This window comes from Erithacus rubecula (genome assembly GCF_903797595.1).
Source record: "Erithacus rubecula genome assembly, chromosome: 5".
NCBI classification, from domain to species: Eukaryota; Metazoa; Chordata; class Aves; order Passeriformes; family Muscicapidae; genus Erithacus; species Erithacus rubecula.
In genome coordinates this window covers 66,361,902-66,380,558 of record NC_136687.1, presented here as the reverse complement: position 1 = coordinate 66,380,558, position 18,657 = coordinate 66,361,902, and the positions used below count along the sequence as shown (strand labels likewise).

The window sequence follows — 18,657 nt, the reverse complement described above, 5'->3', positions numbered from 1 at the left end:
TTAACAGGCCTTGCTTGAGTTACACAGCCTGTCTACATTTAGACATAGCAGTTAGGAAAAAACAGCACTTTCCCTTCTTGGGCTCCTCTCTCTCCTATGGAAATGGTTTTTAATTTGCAAAAGGCAACTTGTAGCTCTCTTTGACCTTTAGATCAAAAGGATGATCAGGAAAGGACAGAGGAAAGACTGGCCCACATCGCAGATCATCTTGGATTCAGTTGGACAGGTAAAGTGCACGTTGTCTGCTCCAGAGAGAAAAGAGGGCAATGGTCCACACTCCTTTCATATTTATTTTGGATGATTTTCTGATTGTATAAAGATGTGTTATAAAAATATTTTAGAAGTTTGTTGTCTTTGGGATACTGAGAGTCCCAAGTGGGTTAACAGAGGAACCTATTCTAAACAATCACTTAAAAATATTGTGGATTTAATAGACCTGTAGTGGATACAAGTGAAAGTAACAGAATGAGATGCAAATGTTTTCTCAAGTTTTGGGGTTAAACTGTAATTCATAGACATTTATTTTCCTTGCAATTAAATTAGACCAGGGGAGGAGGAGAAGTAGTAGTACTGTCAGACCTCTTTACAGAGATGGGTTTCTTTTTCAGAGCTAGCAAGAGAACTGGATTTCACAGAGGAGCAAATTCACCAGATCCGAATTGAAAATCCCAATTCGCTTCAAGACCAGAGCCACGCGCTCCTCAAATACTGGCTTGAAAGGGATGGGAAACATGCGACAGGTTTGTCTCAGTTACTGTCTGTGACTGTCTCCAGTCTGTTAGCTGAGGTGACAGGTGTGTGTTGTAATCACAAAGAAAATTTTGGGAGAATTTAAGCTACAGAAAGGATGACTATGGATTGTACTCAATGTTGTTTCTAGTCTTTTCTGTATAACACAGTGATGACTCGACATATTTGTTACAAAGAAAAAAGCCAGAGTGCTAGTTTTTATAGGTACCTGTTTGTTTCTTTTTGGATTTTACACAGCACTGCTTCCAAATGTGTCTGTAGCTTATTTATTATATTGGTCAGGCTCCTATATATACACCCTCCCTATGGGGAAGGCAACGAGGGTGCTTGATTCTTAACTGAGTCTTTCCAATGGCCCAGATACCAATCTGACCCAATGTCTCACAAAAATCAACCGCATGGACATCGTTCACCTGATGGAGAGCAGCGGCATAGACCCCGTGCAGGGCCACGGCGCGCGCGCCTGCGCCGACACGGAGCACTCCTTGGCGCTGGACCACAGTGAAGGTAGGCAGCTCCTGGCCCAAACTGCCCAGGATACCTCTACAAGCATGCCAGCAACCTTTGCCCACTTTGCCTTGGGGTTTGGGTGCTTGTGCTCATGCAGGTGCTTTCATGGAATTTGAGAAGGTTGCATTAGAATTTGACCAAGATGTTAGAAAGGATAAGTAATCCGTGCTTTGACAGTAACCCCCTTTGGATTTGAGTAGCCAGGATACTGTAGTTCTGTTAGGATGTTCTTGCATTTTTTAAGTTTGAAAGTTCAGTGGATTAGATAGAGTGGTTGTAAACTGAAGAAACACCTGCAAATTATTTGACATAAAAAGCTCTTTTCCACAAGTAATACTTTTGTGTGCCTAACTCAATACTGAGGCATATTAGACCACTACAAAAGTCTCAGTCTTGAGGAGAATGTAGGAATAGAAGGCTGTTTGTTACAATTAGCATTTTCATATCACCGCCAAGTAGTTTTAGAATGTTAACCACTCTGTTCAGCTCAAATTTTGTACAATCTTCTCTGTTTCCCTCCAATTTATTCTTCAGAGTTCACTAGGTTTCCAGTGAATACGGCACATAAATGAGCTAAGTCTTGCACCTAGCCCTCTATGAAGAGTTTTCGTCTTGTGCAGTTAAATTTTCCAGAAGTGGATAAATAACAAATTTGGGGGGTACAAGTCACTAAAATCTATCCTAATCAGCTGGAAAAAAAATCTGTTGTGAATCTTCTATGCTTGAAGGGCTTCAAGCACAGTTACTTGAGGTTAATTTCTGGGTAAATGTTATTTTGGCTGTTGCTGTCCAAATCTGGCCATTAGTGGCATTCCTTGGGCTACTCCTAGGCCAGGTGCCCTCCCATTCAAGGTGTTCAAGAAGTTCAGGTCACACATTGCACTCGGGGATTTTCAATGCACACAGAGCTTGGGAAGGAATTCTGCCTTCTGCTCAGACTTGTAATGCTGTTTCCCATCTGTGTCTCCACCAGGGTTTTCAGCACTGCAGGAGGAAGTGTACAGCTCGAGGCACAAGCAGGAGCAGCAGAGAATATCTAAGGACGGCGAGCCAGCCGAGCAACCCCCTCTGGTCTCTGAGGAGGACGTGTCTGTCAGTTATTCCCCCTTCCAGGACAGCACTCCCAGGAGTGAGGCAGAGGTGTCCATGGCTGAGCTTCTGAGGCAAGCACACAAGGAACAAGTAGAAGCTGAATTCTCAGGGAAACCCCAAGATGTGCCAGGGAAACCATCTGCTTCACAACAGGAATATTTGTAAGTGCCGAAAGACCAGAATGAAGCCATAGGGAACAGGTTCTCTTTTAGGTTCTCTTTTCTCTGTGTAATGAGAGGATTTTACAGTTGCCTTTGAAACATATGAACACACCAGAATTTTCCTCCAATTGTGGATTCAATTTTTAATCCATGTGGAGGAAGCCTTAAGGCTGAGGAGGGAAAGTCACTGAGAGCACAAAACAATAACTATATCTAAACATAGGAAAGAAAAAAGGGTTAATAGAGAAGTGGAGGGTTTTTTAAAATTATTTTTCATGTTTTGGATAACAAGTAATGGCATCTTAATGAAAGTAATCCTAAAGGACCCTTTCTTCAGAGTCAGGATGGCTTTTTCAATTGAGGCGAAATTTTTTATATTTAATCATTACTTGCAAAACTCCTACCTACCTGTTCAGAACTGGGCCTTTGAAAAGTGCATTTCTGGTGGCTGAAGGAACAGAAATGGGGTTTTACAGAGGCAAGACACAGGTACTTCCAGAAATAACACACAATAGAGTACACATTTAGAAGACCTGTGCAGCAAAAACTTGAATCCTGAGGTGGGGCTTCAGTGGGGTTGGTGTCATTTGAAAAGGAATTTGAAATAGATCATGTTTGTTTCTCCACAGCTTCCCAGATTATGTGCCCATGCTGAGACCTCTCTGCAGGGTAGAGTCAGGTATTGATAAGCCAGCAAAATATCAAGAATTCCTATCCAAAGAAATGATTTTCCTGGAGGTGATTAGCTTTGATGTGGAGATGCAGCTCCCAGCAGTCAAAGGGCAGCTGAGTCCAGCAAATGGACTTGGGGGGGATACTTTTGCTCAGGGTATGCCTGGAGAAAGCATGGGAGACAGAAAATACCATTTAGGAAAGCTGCTGTTGCAGTGTTAGGCAAAAACACCAATGCTCCCTAGGGATTTGCATCAGAAATTGAATATCTGAGCAACAGAGAATTCTTGGGAGACAAAAGTGCCAATACTACACAAGAGTAAAGATGACAGGGGAATAGCACTACACTGCAGGTCTAATTTGAACCAGGTGGAAAATCAGGCTAGATTTAAATAACTTGTAAGGAAAGTGCTCCAGGAGGAATTATACAACAATATTGAATGTATATGTGCTTGAATTAGATGTATTTCCTTTATATATGTGTTGCATAGTGACATAATAATAGGTTTAACTAACTTGGGGCAGCAATTAATCATAGTAGGGTTCAACCATGAAAATACCATTACAAACAAAACCTGAAGCTTCACTAAATTTCTGTTTGCTAAACTCCAGAATTCTACATGAAAGTTAGTTTTTCTACTTTGCAGCTGCACCGCTTGTGCTCAGTATTGTAGGTGCCTCACATCCTTCTGTAGCAATCCAGGCTCTCCCACTAAAAAAGTAAATGGTAGTGTGTAGAGAGGTGAGGCCACAAGTGACAGCAAAGCTCTCTGAAATTCTTTACAAATACCAAGTTTTGCAGCATTGCTTGGAGGGGTTGGATATCCATTTGGAGATCTGCTCAGGAAGATGGGTGGAATGCCCAGCCAGACTGCTCTGTAGCTCCTGTCAGGGAGTATCAGTTATTTCTAGACTTTGCCAGAGGCAGACAGCAGAACAGCACGAAGTCAGTGCCCAGTGTTCCACTGGTGGCAATTGGGAAGCACTGCAGGTGGTAACTTGCTTGGACCTGTAATTGACAGTGCCACAGCTGTAGGAACGGAGCAGCCCGTGGGAGCCGGGAGAGCGGCGAGCGGAAAATCGGCGCGCTCAGAGGGAGAGACGCAGCGAGCGCAGCCTCCGTCCTCTGCACTGACAGGGGACTCCCCCATCATCCAGGAGCCCGAGGAGCTGCACCAGGAAAGCCTCTCTCCAAGGAGATCCAGTCTCGTCATTGTGGAGTCCACTGAGGAGCAGATGGAGAAGTCTGGAAGGGGCTATGAAGAGGAATCTTTAGAAAAGGTAAATGAACAACTTTGCCTCACTGTAATTTGCACAATAAACCAATTTTTGTGTCTCGCTCATTCCTTAAGATAAGAATATTTGTAATTAATTTGCATCTGGCACTGAGTTTTTTCTCCTTCCCTCTCTAGTTAAAACAGTCAGGTAAAGGCTTTTCTCCTGAGGTTTTGAAAGTTGAAGCAAACCCTAGATCCCAAAGTCTAGACTGGTAATTCTGGTTCTGCTCCAGCCTTCTCTGTCCTTGGGCCTGTGACAGTTAGATCTTTTCCTGACAGAGAGAGTGTCAGTAACAGGAGCAGAAACAAACTGAAGCAAATGTAATGCAGATGAAGTAATAACAGTAAAGCTCATAAAGAAAGGCAATGCTAGCCCAGAGCAGTGTGAGAAATGGTGTGAAAAATCTGTAAAGTCGGTGAGACAGAAGAGAGAGCTGCTGTGCATTGCAGAGTACTAAGGATGTACTGGAAGCATGGTGTTCATGTAGCACCCAGCAAGTAAAGAGACACAGGGATGGGAGAATGAAGAGGATTTGAAAAGCTGTGCAAGGTAGGTCTTGGGTTGTGTGAGACAAGGGACTTCATTGCAGAGTTCAGAGAGGGGAAGACACCCACCAGCAAGGAAAGGGAGCAACCCTATGGCTTTTAGTGGAGAATTAAAGTTTCCTGGCAGATGAAGGTTTAAGTACAAACTGCTTACTTTGCCCATTCTGAGTGGAAGAAAAGGAGAAGGTGTCCTTGGGCAAGAAATGAGCTCTTAAGTCAAGTTAGGGCAGGGAAAGCACAGCTGTACTGAGGCAGAAATTGTTTCACCTTTGTGTTCATTAGAAACAGGCCTTTTTTGTTTTGCTACTATGTGGCCAAAGGTATCACCTCTAGAATGAAAGGTTTCAGAGCTCAGCCTCTGGGATCTCTGGCAAAGGTGGAATTTAAAGTGTATCAGATGATTGAAAGAGTATCTAAGCAGGGCTGAGTAGAAGGGCCGCTGGAGGGCAGGCTGCCCACCAAATAATGCATGGTTTTCTTCCTCCAGTTCTGTTCCTGAAGTGAAACAACAGCAGCTCTTATCACCAACCCCCTTCTTATTTTTTCCCCTTTATGTTTTTATACTAGAGTTATTTTCCCATTGATTCTTTTCAGCCTCTCTTTCCCTTCTGATGTGGTTTTTTTTTTTTTTTCATTTTTAATTCTTCCTTATGTAGGATAGACAAGTTCAGCACTTGTTGCTAATTTTTCCTTATATTTTTGAGGCTACTGCTGCACTGTTCTCTAGTTATAACTGCTCAGTCCTACTGTCTGTACCCTGTGCTCTGTACTTCCCCCAGTGGAGGATTAAAAGGTTTTGTAGATTTTTCTGTGTAATTAACCCAGAAAACATACACAAAATATAGAAATTGCAGAGCTGATGTAGGAAGACAGAAGCTGTAGCTGCTGGTAGCAGATACAGAGTTCTGTTTCCATGCTTCCCCTAGGAGTTAGCAGAGGAGTTGGGTGGGCTGCAGCTCAGCTCGGACGAGGACGAGATGGTCACCACCAGGGTGATCCGGCGCCGGGTGATCATTCAGGTACCGCCTGCTCAACGACTGCAGAGCCTGTGCTGCCTCAGGCCCCCAGCTGCTGTTGCAGCTCAGGCTGGGATGCTCCCAAATTATGCATCTCCATTGGATAAACTGTTCCAATACTTGAGGATTACAGTAACACTGCTAACCCCTCTTTAAATTCCATAGATGCCTCAGTAGGAGGAAGATGAACTTTTGTCAGCCTTTTATGCAACTAGGACAACTAATGTATCTTTGCCTGTGTGCTGTGGCATCACTTTTCTTTGCATGCCTAAGGATTTACTTGCAGAACAGGTTTTTTTTCCTAACATTGCTGACTTTTTTTTTCCATTCTGTAACCCATTAACCTATTTTGAAATGGCTTATTTCAAGACCCACATGAAGGCCTCACTTCACACAACTTTGTTCTTTGTCATACAGGCTGATAGTATGCCTGAAATGCCACCAGAAACAGTCACAGAAGAGCAGTACACAGATGAACATGGCCACACAGTGGTAAAGAAGGTATTGTCAGTTCTGCCTTTCTACCTTCTTCCTCTCCTGTAAAAGGAAGGAAAAATCATTGACAGAGATGGCAGACTTTCTGCTATGAGGAGCTGTCATTTGAAGAGTAGGGAGTGGAAGGAATGAGGATTTCTGTCATGAGAGATACAAAGTTTAAACAATAATTTAGATTCTCAAAATCATTCTGTGCTACAGTGTATAAGCCAATAGGATGTATTTTGTTAACTTTTGTTTGAAGCCAAGGAAAATCCTGCATAGATTCACAGGTTTAAGAAGAAAGTTTTCTATTTCTTTTTTAAAAAACTCCATGAGAAACCCTCCCCGCTGCAATCTTATGAGATGTTTATTTGCTTGTCCTAATGAAAGCAATGGAGGCTGGGTCTGTAAGAGTCAGATAACCCCAGAGTCTAGATCTCCACAATTGGATCATGCTTAGAAATGCAAATTCTGCTCAGCATGGAAGTGAAAGGAGAATTGTGCTCCTTTCTCTATCTGACAAGCTCAGTGATTTGGTGTAGGACTTGGCTGAGCTGGGCTGGTGGCAAACCTCATCTTCTGTCTTCTGGGAAGACATCACAGCCCATCAGCTGGACAGGCTGTCTTGGAACCTGTTTGAATTCCTGGTAGGGTAAACCATCCCAGCCAATTCCTCAGTCTCAAAGGTTGGGGTCATCCACAGAAGGACACACACCCGTCCTCCTGAGCAATTTCACATCTCGAGCTCTCTAGTTCTCTTCTTGCTTTGGCCAGCCAGTGCCTCAAGAGCTTTAGCACCACATGGGTCTCTTGAGTAGGTATTGAGAAGTACAACATGAAACCATCTACACAGGTTCTTTCATGCAGCAAAAATGCCCTTTGAGTAGCAAATACTAGACGGAGAACAAAGAGGAATATTTTACTGCTACTGCTTTGGGAACTAAACTCCGTTCCTTCAGGTGACTCGGAAGATCATCCGGCGATACGTCGCTCCAGATGGCACAGAGAAAGAGGAAGTGCTAATGCAGGGAGCACCACAAGCCCCCATCAGTGTGGAAGAGGGAGATGGTTATTCCAAAGTGGTGAAACGAGTTGTGCTGAAGAGTGACAGTGAGCACTCAGAGGTAGGGTGTGCTTTGCCCCAGCAGGGCTCTTAGTCACTGCAGTTTAGCGTGCTCATTCTGACACTCAGGCATAGAACCCCACAGCTACAGGAAGTTTACCTTGTTGGTCTGTTCTTGCTTTGAAGAGGCTCAAAACATCTAGGACTTAAACAAAAACTGTATCAGAGCCAGGTAATTAGAACCAAAAACAGCCTGAAAAGGTAAGTTCCTTCCTGCCACGCTTCATTGTCTGGCCCTAGAGGCATTTGGATCAGCACAGCTGAGTTGTGATGGAGGGCCAGAAACTGGCAGTGGAGCATGGTTTCAGCAGTGCTGGGCCAAAAACAAGGTGTGTGTAGCAAGCAGTTATTGCAGTTGTGAAAAACATAACTGGTCTATTTGCTTGTTGAAATTAATAATCAGAAATAATTCCTTAGGAGTAAAGTAACAAGGAAGAAGGGTCTTAATTTTTCTCTTGTTTTGTTTTTCCTTCCCTCGCCCTTTTTTTCTATTTTCCTTTTTTGTTTTTTCTCTTTTTTTTTTCCTTTTTTCCTCTTTTACCTTTTGCCTTTTTTTCTCTTTTCCTTTTTCGTGTTTTCTTTTTTTTTCTCTTTTTCCTTTCTTATTTTCTTTCTTTTTCCCCCTTTTATGTCTTCCCCCCACCTTTTTTTCCCTCTTTTTCCCCCTCTTTTTCTTTCCAGTAGGCTTTACCCTGTGGAGCCCATAGACACAGAAGTTAATTTGCCAGTGCACATCCCCAAGTGTGGAGTTCATCTCCAGCTGACTTGTGCTTTCTAACCTTGCAGGTGACTCTGTCTGAACCTGCTGTTCTCTCTAGTGCCTCCAAATTCCAGTCCGAACCAGTGGAGGGCCGGAAAGTCAGCAAGGTCATCAAGACCACGGTAGTGCATGGAGAGAGGACAGAGAAACACCTGGGGGATGCCAGCCTGGCTTCTGATCTTCCGTCAGCCAAAGAGGACTTTGAAGAGGTAAAAATAACTTTTACCTATTATTGTCCCAGGGACAATGTCTATTCTCCAGAAAGGTTTTGTTGGTGGCTCAGCAGTCTTAGCCAGCAAGTCCTGAGCTGTGCTCTTATACTCAGCCATGTTATGAAAAGTTGCATGTATAAAGAATGTGTAGAGAAAGCTGACATTGCAGAATTAGCCAAGAAACTGGCTAAGACTAAAGGAGAACATCCTGGAGGCTTTATGTGTAGTTCTTAAAAGTCCAGGGGGTAAGTGCAGGTAAAGTTCATTCCTGTGTTGCCACTCATGCAGATAATTGTAGAAGTGGCTACAGGTAAGCCCCCACCCTGGGTAAATGGATGTGTTCCTCCCCTGAATCCAGTCTCTTGTCACCTTAAAGAGACAGCTTGGGGAGGAACACTCAGCTCCAGCTTCTGCCTCAGAAAATCCAGAAGTCTGTAGGCACAACTACAGCATGCTTTGGTACAATCATTATTGAAATGGAATTGTCCCATAGGAGAAACTGGATGTGATGTGTGTGCAGGAGGGAGAGATGCTTTAAGGGATGCAGTTGCTTCTTTCAGGTTCAGCATTTTCTCAGCATTGAGTTGTGTGACTACAAAGGACTAAGGTAGGAAGAGCTCCAGGTGTTTTGGGTGTGTTGTAATTTGAAGTTTGCTTTCCCTGGAGGCTTTGAGCTATACAGGTCACCACATAAGAGTGCAAGCCCCTGCTTTGGTAGAGAAGGAAATCCAGAAAGACGATGGATCAGTAATTAAAAGGTTTGGCAAATTGATGGAGTGTTATTGCAAATGAATTAACACAATTACAGGAGTGGATTGCAGTGAGTTCCTGCAGTGGATGCAAAGCACTACTAAAGCAATGACTAACCTGGTGGCAGTGAAATAAAACATTTTCCACACAACATGGGTATAGGAGTTAATACAAAGGCTGGTCTTTATTGCAGAGATGGGAAAATGCCCATCTAGTGAATACAGTTTTACCATTTCAGCAATGTAGCATGGTTCAAATTGAGTGGAGAATGAATGGATAGAGATAAATAAATAAGGAATGATTGGAGAATGAATAGATGAGGTTATGATGGGATGGGTTGAATGATGGGTTGATGAATAAGTGGATGGATAATGACTGGATGACAGGCAATGAACAAAGGGTGGAGAAAGAGGTGATGGATGCATGAACAGGTGGATAAGGGAGAATTACTGCATGGTGGATGCGTGGATGATAGATAAATAGGTGATAGTTGGAGAATAGCTGAACAACAGAGAAGGAAGAAATGGATGAAGGATGGAGAATAAGATAAATAGGATGGATGCAACAAATGGAAGATTGCATAATAGAGAATGAATGAACAGATGGATGAGGAATGATGGGTGGAAGGAGAATGAGTGAAGAGGTGGATGCAAGCATGGGATGAAGAAATGACTGGAAAATGGAGGAATGATGCAGAAGGGGTGAACAGATGGAATGACTGAGGCACAGAGGATGGACACAGGGAGTCAATCAGGAGATGTCTAGCAAGGTAGGATTCCTCTTCCTCCTCCTCCTATTCTTCCTCCCATTGTTCTTCTTCCTGTTCTTCCTCTTCTTCTTCCTCCTCCCATTGTTCCTCCTATTCTTCTTCCTCCTATTCTATTGTTCCTATTCCTGCTCCTATCCTATTCTTCCTCCTCCTATTCTTCCCTTTCTGCCTATTTTCCTATTCCTTTTCTTCCTGTTCTGTTCATCCTGTTCTTCTTCCTCTTTCTCCTATTCCTCCTCTCATTCCACCTCCTCTTCTTCTTCCTCTGATTCTTCCTATTCCTCCTCCTATTCTATTCTCCCTATCCTCTGCTGTGTTCCTCCTCCTATCCCTCCTGTTTTATTTGTTTTTTACTATTTTTCTTCCTTATCCTCCTCTACCCTTTCCTCTTCTCCCTATTCCTTATCCCTCCTCTCCTCTCTTCCACTACGCTATTCTGTTCCATTCTATTTTGTTCTTTCTATTCCTCCTCCTCTTTGTTCTCTTCCTATTTTTCCTATTCCTGCTCCCAGTCTATAATTTTATTACTCCTTCTATCCTCTTCTTTCTTCCAGTTCATCTTCCTATCTGTCCTCCTCCTCCTCTTCTTCCTTCTCTTCCTCCTATTCTATTCATTATTCTCTCTCCTATCTTCTTCTTCTTTTTCTTCTCCTCTCCTCTCCTGTTCCACTCTTTTTGTTCTTCCTATTCCTCCTCTTCATGCTCCTCCTATTCCTGCTCCTAATCTATTATCCTATTCCTTCTCCTAATCTATTATTCTATTCCTTCTTCAATGCTCTTCTTTCTTACAATTCATCTTCCTATCCTTCATCTTTTCCCTCCTCTTTGTCTTAAACCTTTTCCTTTCCTTTTTCAGGATTCCATTCCATTCTTCATCATCTCTTAAATTTCAGGATTCTATTCATCACCATCACCTCTCACATTTCCGGATTCCTTTCCTTTTCTATCCTATCCTATCCCTATCGCTATCCCTATGCCTATCCCAATCCCATGCTATCCTAATCCTATCCTATCCCCTACCCTATCCTATATCCTATCCTACCCTATCCATATCCCTATCCCTACCTATCCTAATCCTATCCTATCCTACACTCTATCCTATCCCCTATCCTATATCCTATCCTATCCGATATCCCATCATATTCTATCCTATCCTATATTCTATCCTATCCTATATCCTATCCTATATATCCCATCCTATCCTATATCTTATCCTATATCCTAGCCTATATCCTATCCTATCTCCTATCCTATCCCTATCCATATCCTTATCCTAACCTATCCTATCCTAATCCTATCCTACCCTCTATCCTATCCCTTATCCTATCCCATCCTACATCCTATCCTATATCCTATCCTGTCCTATATCCTATCCTAAATCCTATCTCCTATCCTATATCCTATCCTATATATTAACCTATCCTAACCTATATCCTATTCTATACCCTATCCTATCCTACATCCTATCCTATCTCCTATCGTATGCTATCCTATATCCTATCCTATCTCCTATCCTATATCCCATATCCTATCCTATATCCTGTCTTCCTATCCTATATCCTGTCCTATACCCTATCCTATCCTATGTCTTATCCTATCCCATATCCTATCCTATACCCTATCCTATCTCATACCCTATCCTATATCCTATCCCCTAACCGATCCTATCTCTTATCCTATCTCATATCCTATCCTATGCTATATCCTATCTCCTATCCTAGCCTATATATCCTATCCAATCCTACAACCTATCCCATTTTATATCCTAACCTATATCCTATCTTATCCTCTATCCTATCCTATCCTATATCCTATTCTATATCCTACCCCCTATCCTATATCCTATCCTATATCCTTTATACTATCCTACCCAATACCCTATCCTATATCCTATCTATTCTCCTATCCTATATCCTATCCTGTCCTATATCTTATCCTATCCTGTATCCTGTCCTATGCTATATCCTATACTATCCTATCGTATATCCTATCCTATACTCTATCCTATGCTATCTCCTATCCTATATCGTTTATACTATATCCTATCATATATCCTATCCTATATGTCTTATCCTATATCCTATCCTATCCAATTTCCTATCATATCCTATTCTATATCCTATCCTATATCCTATCCTATCTTATCCTATACTAATCCTATATCCCATCATATCCTATATCCTATCCGATATCCTATCCTATCTCCTATGCTATATCCTATCTCCTATAACATATCCTGTCCATATCCTATCGTATCCTATATCCTATACTATATATTATATATTCTCCTATCGTATATCCTATCCTATATCCTATCCTATGTCCTATATCCTATCCTATGCTATATCCTATCCTATATCTTATCCTACACCCAATCCTATCCTATATTTTATCCTATCCCGTATCCTATCCTATATCCTATAATATCCTATCATATATCCTATCCTATTCTCTATCCTATCCTATAACCTATCCTAATTCTATCCAACCCTCTATCCTATCCTATATCCTTTATCCTATCCTAACCCATATCTTATCCAATATCCCATCCTACCCTATATTCTATCCTATCCTATTCTATCCTATATCCTGTCCTATATCCTATCCTATATCATATATCCTATCCTATATACTATCCTATCCGATATCTTATCCTATGCTATATTCTATGCTATTCTATCCTATACCCTATCCTATCCTATGTCCTATATACTATCCTATACCCTATCATATACCCTATCCTATATCCTATCCTATATCGTATCCTATCCCACATCCTATTCTATGCTATATCCTATACTATCCTATCGTATATCCTATCCTATGTCCTATATCCTACCCTATCTCCTATCCTCTATGCTGTCCTATCCTATCTCCTATAACCCATCCTAATCCTATCCTACCCTCTATCCTATCCCCTATCCTATATATCCTATCTGATCCTATATCCTATTCTATATCCTATCCTGTCCTATATCCCATCCCCTATCCTATATCCTACTCCATATCCTATCCTATATACAATCCTAAATCCTATCCTATCTCCTATCCTATATACTAACCTATCCTAACCTATATCCTATATCCTATTCTATACCCTATCCTGTCCTATATCCCGTCCCCTATCCTATCCTATATCCTACTCTATATTCTATCCTATATACAATCCTAAATCCTATCCTATCTCCTATCCTATATACTAACCTATCCTAACCTATATCCTATTCTATACCCTATCCTACATCCTATCTCCTATCGTATGCTATCCTATATCCTATCCTATCTCCTATCCTATACCCTGTCCTCCTATCCCATATCCTGTCCTATCTCCTATCCTATCCTATACCCTATCCTATATCCTATCATATCCTATCCTATCCCCTAACCGATTCTATATCTTATCCTATCTTATATCCTATCCTATGCTATATCCTACCCTATCTCCTATCCTATATATCCTATCCAATCCTATATCCTATCTATCTTATCCTCTATCCTATCCTGTCCTATCTCCTATCCTATATCCTTTATACTATCCTACCCAATACCCTATCCTATATCCTATCTATTCTCCTATCCTATATCCTATCCTATACCCTATCCTGTCCTATGCTATATCCTATACTATCCTATCCTATCTCCTATCCTATACTCTGTCCTATGCTATCTCCTATCCTATCCTATATCGTTTATACTATATCCTATCATATATCCTACCCTATATGTCTTACCCTATATCCTATCCTATCCAATTTCCTATCCTATCTCCTATCATATCCTATTCTATATCCTATCCTATCATATATCCTATCCTGTCCTATATCCTATCCTATATCCTATCCAATATCTTATCTCCTATAACCTATCCTGTCCTATATCCTATAGTATCCTATATCCTATCATATATCCTGTCCTATCCTGTATCCTATACTATATATTATCTAGTCTCCTATCGTATATCCTATCCTATATCCTATCCTATGTCCTATATCCTATCCTATATTTTATCCTATCCCATATCCTATCCTATGCTATATCCTATCCTATCCTCTATCCTATCCTATAACCTATCCTAATTCTATCCGACCCTCTATCCTATCCTATATCCTATCCAATATCCTACCCTATCCGATATCCTATCCTATCCTATATCATATATCCTATCCTATATTCTATACTACCCTATCCTACACCCTATCTTATCCTGTATCCTATCCTCCATCCTATCCCCTATCCGATGCTATATCTTATCCAATCCCATATTCTAAGCTATATTCTATACTATTCTATCCTATACCTTATCCTATCCTATATCCTATCCTATACCCTATATCTTATCCTATCCCACATCCTATCCTATGCCCTATATCCTACCCTATCTCCTATCCTCTATGCTGTCCTATCCTAATCCTATCCTACCCTCTATCATATCCCCTGTCCTATCCTATATATCCTATCTGATCCTATATCCTATCCTATCCCCTATCCTATATCCTATCCTATATCCTATCCTACCCTCTATCCTATCCCCTGTCCTATCCTATATATCCTATCTGATCCTATATCCTATCCCCTATCCTATATCATATTCTATCCTATCTTATATCCTATCCAATACCCTATTCTATATCCTACCCTATATCCTATCCTTTATCCTATCCTATCCTACATCCTATCCCACCCTATCCTACTATATGCTATCCTAATCCTATCCTAGGTCCTATATCCTATCCTATGCTATATCCTATCCTATCCCCTATCCTATATACTATCCAACCTATCCTATATCCTATCCTATCTCCTATCCTATCCTATCACCTATCCTAATCCTATCCTATACTACCCTCTATCCTATCCCCTATCTTATATCCTAACCTATCCCATATCCTATGCTATATCCTATACTATCCTATCCTACACCCTTTCCTATCCTGTATCCTGTCCTATCCTATATCCTAGCCTATCCTATATACTACCCTGTATCCTATCCTATCTTATCCTATCCTAATCCTATCCTATATCCTATCATATATCTTATCCTATCCTATCTCCTATCCTATATCCAATCCTATCGTATATCTTAGCCTATCCTATATCCTATTCAATATCCTACATCCTATCCTATCTCCTATAACCTATCATATCCTATATCCTATCGTATAGCCTATCCTATGCTATATCCTATCCTATCCCATATCCTATCCTACCCTGTCGTATATCCTAACCTGTCCTATATCCTATACCATATCCTATCCTGCATCCTATCCTATATATCCTATCCTAACCCATACCCTATCCGATATCCCATCCTACCCTATATCAATATCCTATCCTATTCTGTCCTATATCCTGTCCTGTATCATATATCCTATCCTATATTCTATACTACCCTATCCTATACCCTATCCTATCCTATATCCTACCCTACCCTATACCCTATCCTATCCTATATCCTACCCTATGCTATCCTATATCCTGTCCTATCCTATATCGTATCCTATACCCTATCGTATATCCTTTGCTAAATTCTATACTATCCTATCCTACACCCTTTCCTATCCTATATCCTGTCCTATCCTATATCCTATCTATTCTATCCTATATGCTATCCTAGGTCCTATATCCTACCCTATACCCTACCCTACATCCTATCCTATATCTTATCCTATCCCATATCCTATCCCCTATCCTATCGTATATACTATCCAACCTATTCTATATCCTATCGTATATCCTAACCTATCTCCTATCCTATCATATAACCTATCCTAATCCTATCCTATACTACCCTCTATCCTATCCCCAATCCTGTATCTTAACCTATCCCATATCCTACGCTATATCTTATACTATCCTATCCTGTATCCTCTCCTGTATCCTATCCTATATCCCACTCTATATCCTATCATATATCCTGTCCTATATCCTATCCTATACCCTATCCTATATCTTATCCTATCCACTATCCTATATTCTATCCTATATCCTACCCTATCTCCTATAACCTATCCTACCCCCATCCTATATATCCTATCCCATTTTATATCCTATCCTCTATCCTATACTATCCCCTACCCTATCCTATATCCTATCCAATATCCTATCCTCTATCCTACCCTACATCCTATCCCACCCTATCCTACTATATGCTAACCTATATCCCATCCTATCCCATATCCTATCCGATATCCTATCCTATAATCTATCCTATTCTGTCCTATATCGTATATCCTATCCTATATCCTATCGTATATCTTATCCTATCCTATATCCTATCCAATACCCTATCTCCTATCCTATCTCCTATAACCTATCTTGTCGTATATCCTATCATATATCCTGTCCTATCCTATATATTATCTACTCTCCTATCGTATATCCTATCCTATGTCCTATATCCTATCCTATGCTATATCCTATCCTATACCCTATCCTATCCCATATCCTATATCCTATCATATATCCTAACCTATCCTATCCCATATCCTACATACTATCCTATATCCTTTATCCTATCCTAACCCATATCCTATCCGATATCCCATCCTACCTTATATCCTATCCTATACTATCCTATCTGATACCCTATCCTATACCCTATCCTATCTCCTATCCTCTATCCTATATCCTGTCCTATATCCTATCTGATGCTATATCTTATCCCATCCCATATCCTATGCTATATTCTATACTATTCTATCCTATACCCTATCCTATATCCCATCCAATATTCTATTCTATATCCTACCCTATCCTTTATCCTATCCTTTATCCTATCCTACTATATGCTATCCTATATCCTGTCCTATCCTATATCCTGTCCTATACCCTATTGTATAACCTATGCTATATTCTATACTATCCTATCCTACACCCTTTCCTATCCTATCCTGTCCTATATCCTGTCCTATCCTATATCCTATCGTATATACTATCCAACCTATTCTATATCCTATCCTATCCTATATCCTACCCTATCTCCTATCCTATAACCTATCCTAATCCTATCCTATACTACCCTCTATCCTATCCTGTATCTTAACCTATCCCATATCCTATACTATCCTATCCTACACCCTTTCCTACCCTGTATCCTGTCCTGTATCCTGTCCTGTATCCTATCTTATCCCCTATGCTATCCTATATCCCACTCTATATCCTATCATATATCCTATCCTATATCCTAACCCCTATCATATCCTATCGCCTATCCTGTTGTAGATCCTATCCTATATCCCATCCTACACCCTATCCTGTATCTTATCCTATCCTCCCCTCTATCCTATCCTATATCCTATCTTATCCCCTATGCTATCCTATATCCTATTCTATATCCTATCCTCTATCCTATCATATCTTATCCTATATATCCTGTCCCCTATCCTATATCGTATTCTATCCTATCCTATAACCTATCCTATCCAATATCCTATCCCCCACCCTATACCCTATCCTATGCTATATCCTATACTATCCTATCGTATATCCTATCCTATATCCTACTCTATCTCCTATCCTCTATCCTGTCCTATCCTATCTCCTATAACCTATCCTAATTCTATCCTACCCTCTAACCTATCCGATCCTATATCCTATCCCATTTTATATCCAATCCTCTATCCTATCCTATCCCCTACCCTATCCTATTTTATATCCTATCTTGTCCTATCCTATATGGTATATCCTATCCTACCCTCTATCCTATCCTATATATCCTATCCTCTATCCTATATCGTATTCTATCCTATCCCACCCTATCCTACTATATGCTATCCTATATCCTATCCTATATCCTATCATATATCCTATGCTATATTCTATACTATCCTACACCCTTTCCTATCCTAATCCTATCCTATATCTTATCCTATGTCCTATATCCTATCCTGTGCTATATCCTATCCTATATTCCATCCTATACCCTACCCTATACCCTATCCTATGCTATATCCTATACTATCCTGTCCTACACCCTTTCCTATCCTGTATCATATCCTATCCCATATCCTATCTTATCCTCTATCCTATATTCTATCCTATCTCCTATCCTATATACGATCCTATCCTATCGTATATCCTATCCCCTATCCCCTATCCTTTCTCCTATAACCTATCCTACCCTCTATCCTATCCCCTATCTGATCCTATATCCTATCCCCTATCCTATATCTTATCCTATCCCATATCCTATCCAACCTACCCTATCTCCTATCCTATCATCTATCCCATCCCCTATCCTATCTCCTATCCTATGCTATCCTACACCCTTTCCTATCCTATATCCTACCCTATATCCTATCCTATCCCCTATCCTACCCTATATCCTATCCTATCCCCTATCCTACCCCCTATCCTATCCCCTATCCTACCCTATATTCTACCAAATATCTTATCCTATCCCATATCCTATACTATCCTATCGTATATCCTATCCAACCTATCCTATCTTATATCCTATAGCCTATCCTATCTCCTATCGTATTCTATTCTATATCCAATCCCCTATCCTATCCGATATCCTACCGTATATCCTATCCTTTCC

General features: G+C 40.8%; 1 protein-coding gene across 6 annotated transcripts in view; it reads left to right on the top strand.

Moving 5' to 3' along the window:
- The window catches only part of ANK2 (ankyrin 2), a 187,533-nt gene that overhangs the window by 165,203 nt on the left and 3,673 nt on the right, over positions 1-18,657 (top strand). For 4 of the 6 annotated variants that reach the window (XM_079306246.1, XM_079306247.1, XM_079306249.1 and 1 more), the window contains 10 exons: positions 152-226; positions 609-740; positions 1,111-1,257; positions 2,234-2,513; positions 4,208-4,466; positions 5,935-6,027; positions 6,442-6,525; positions 7,461-7,625; positions 8,411-8,593; positions 9,263-9,354. In XM_079306246.1, the coding sequence (XP_079162372.1) occupies positions 152-226; positions 609-740; positions 1,111-1,257; positions 2,234-2,513; positions 4,208-4,466; positions 5,935-6,027; positions 6,442-6,525; positions 7,461-7,625; positions 8,411-8,593; positions 9,263-9,354 (1,510 nt within the window). The remainder of the gene's footprint in view (positions 1-151; positions 227-608; positions 741-1,110; positions 1,258-2,233; positions 2,514-4,207; positions 4,467-5,934; positions 6,028-6,441; positions 6,526-7,460; positions 7,626-8,410; positions 8,594-9,262; positions 9,355-18,657) is intronic. The other 2 variants (XM_079306251.1, XM_079306250.1) reach the window with 1 other exon arrangement.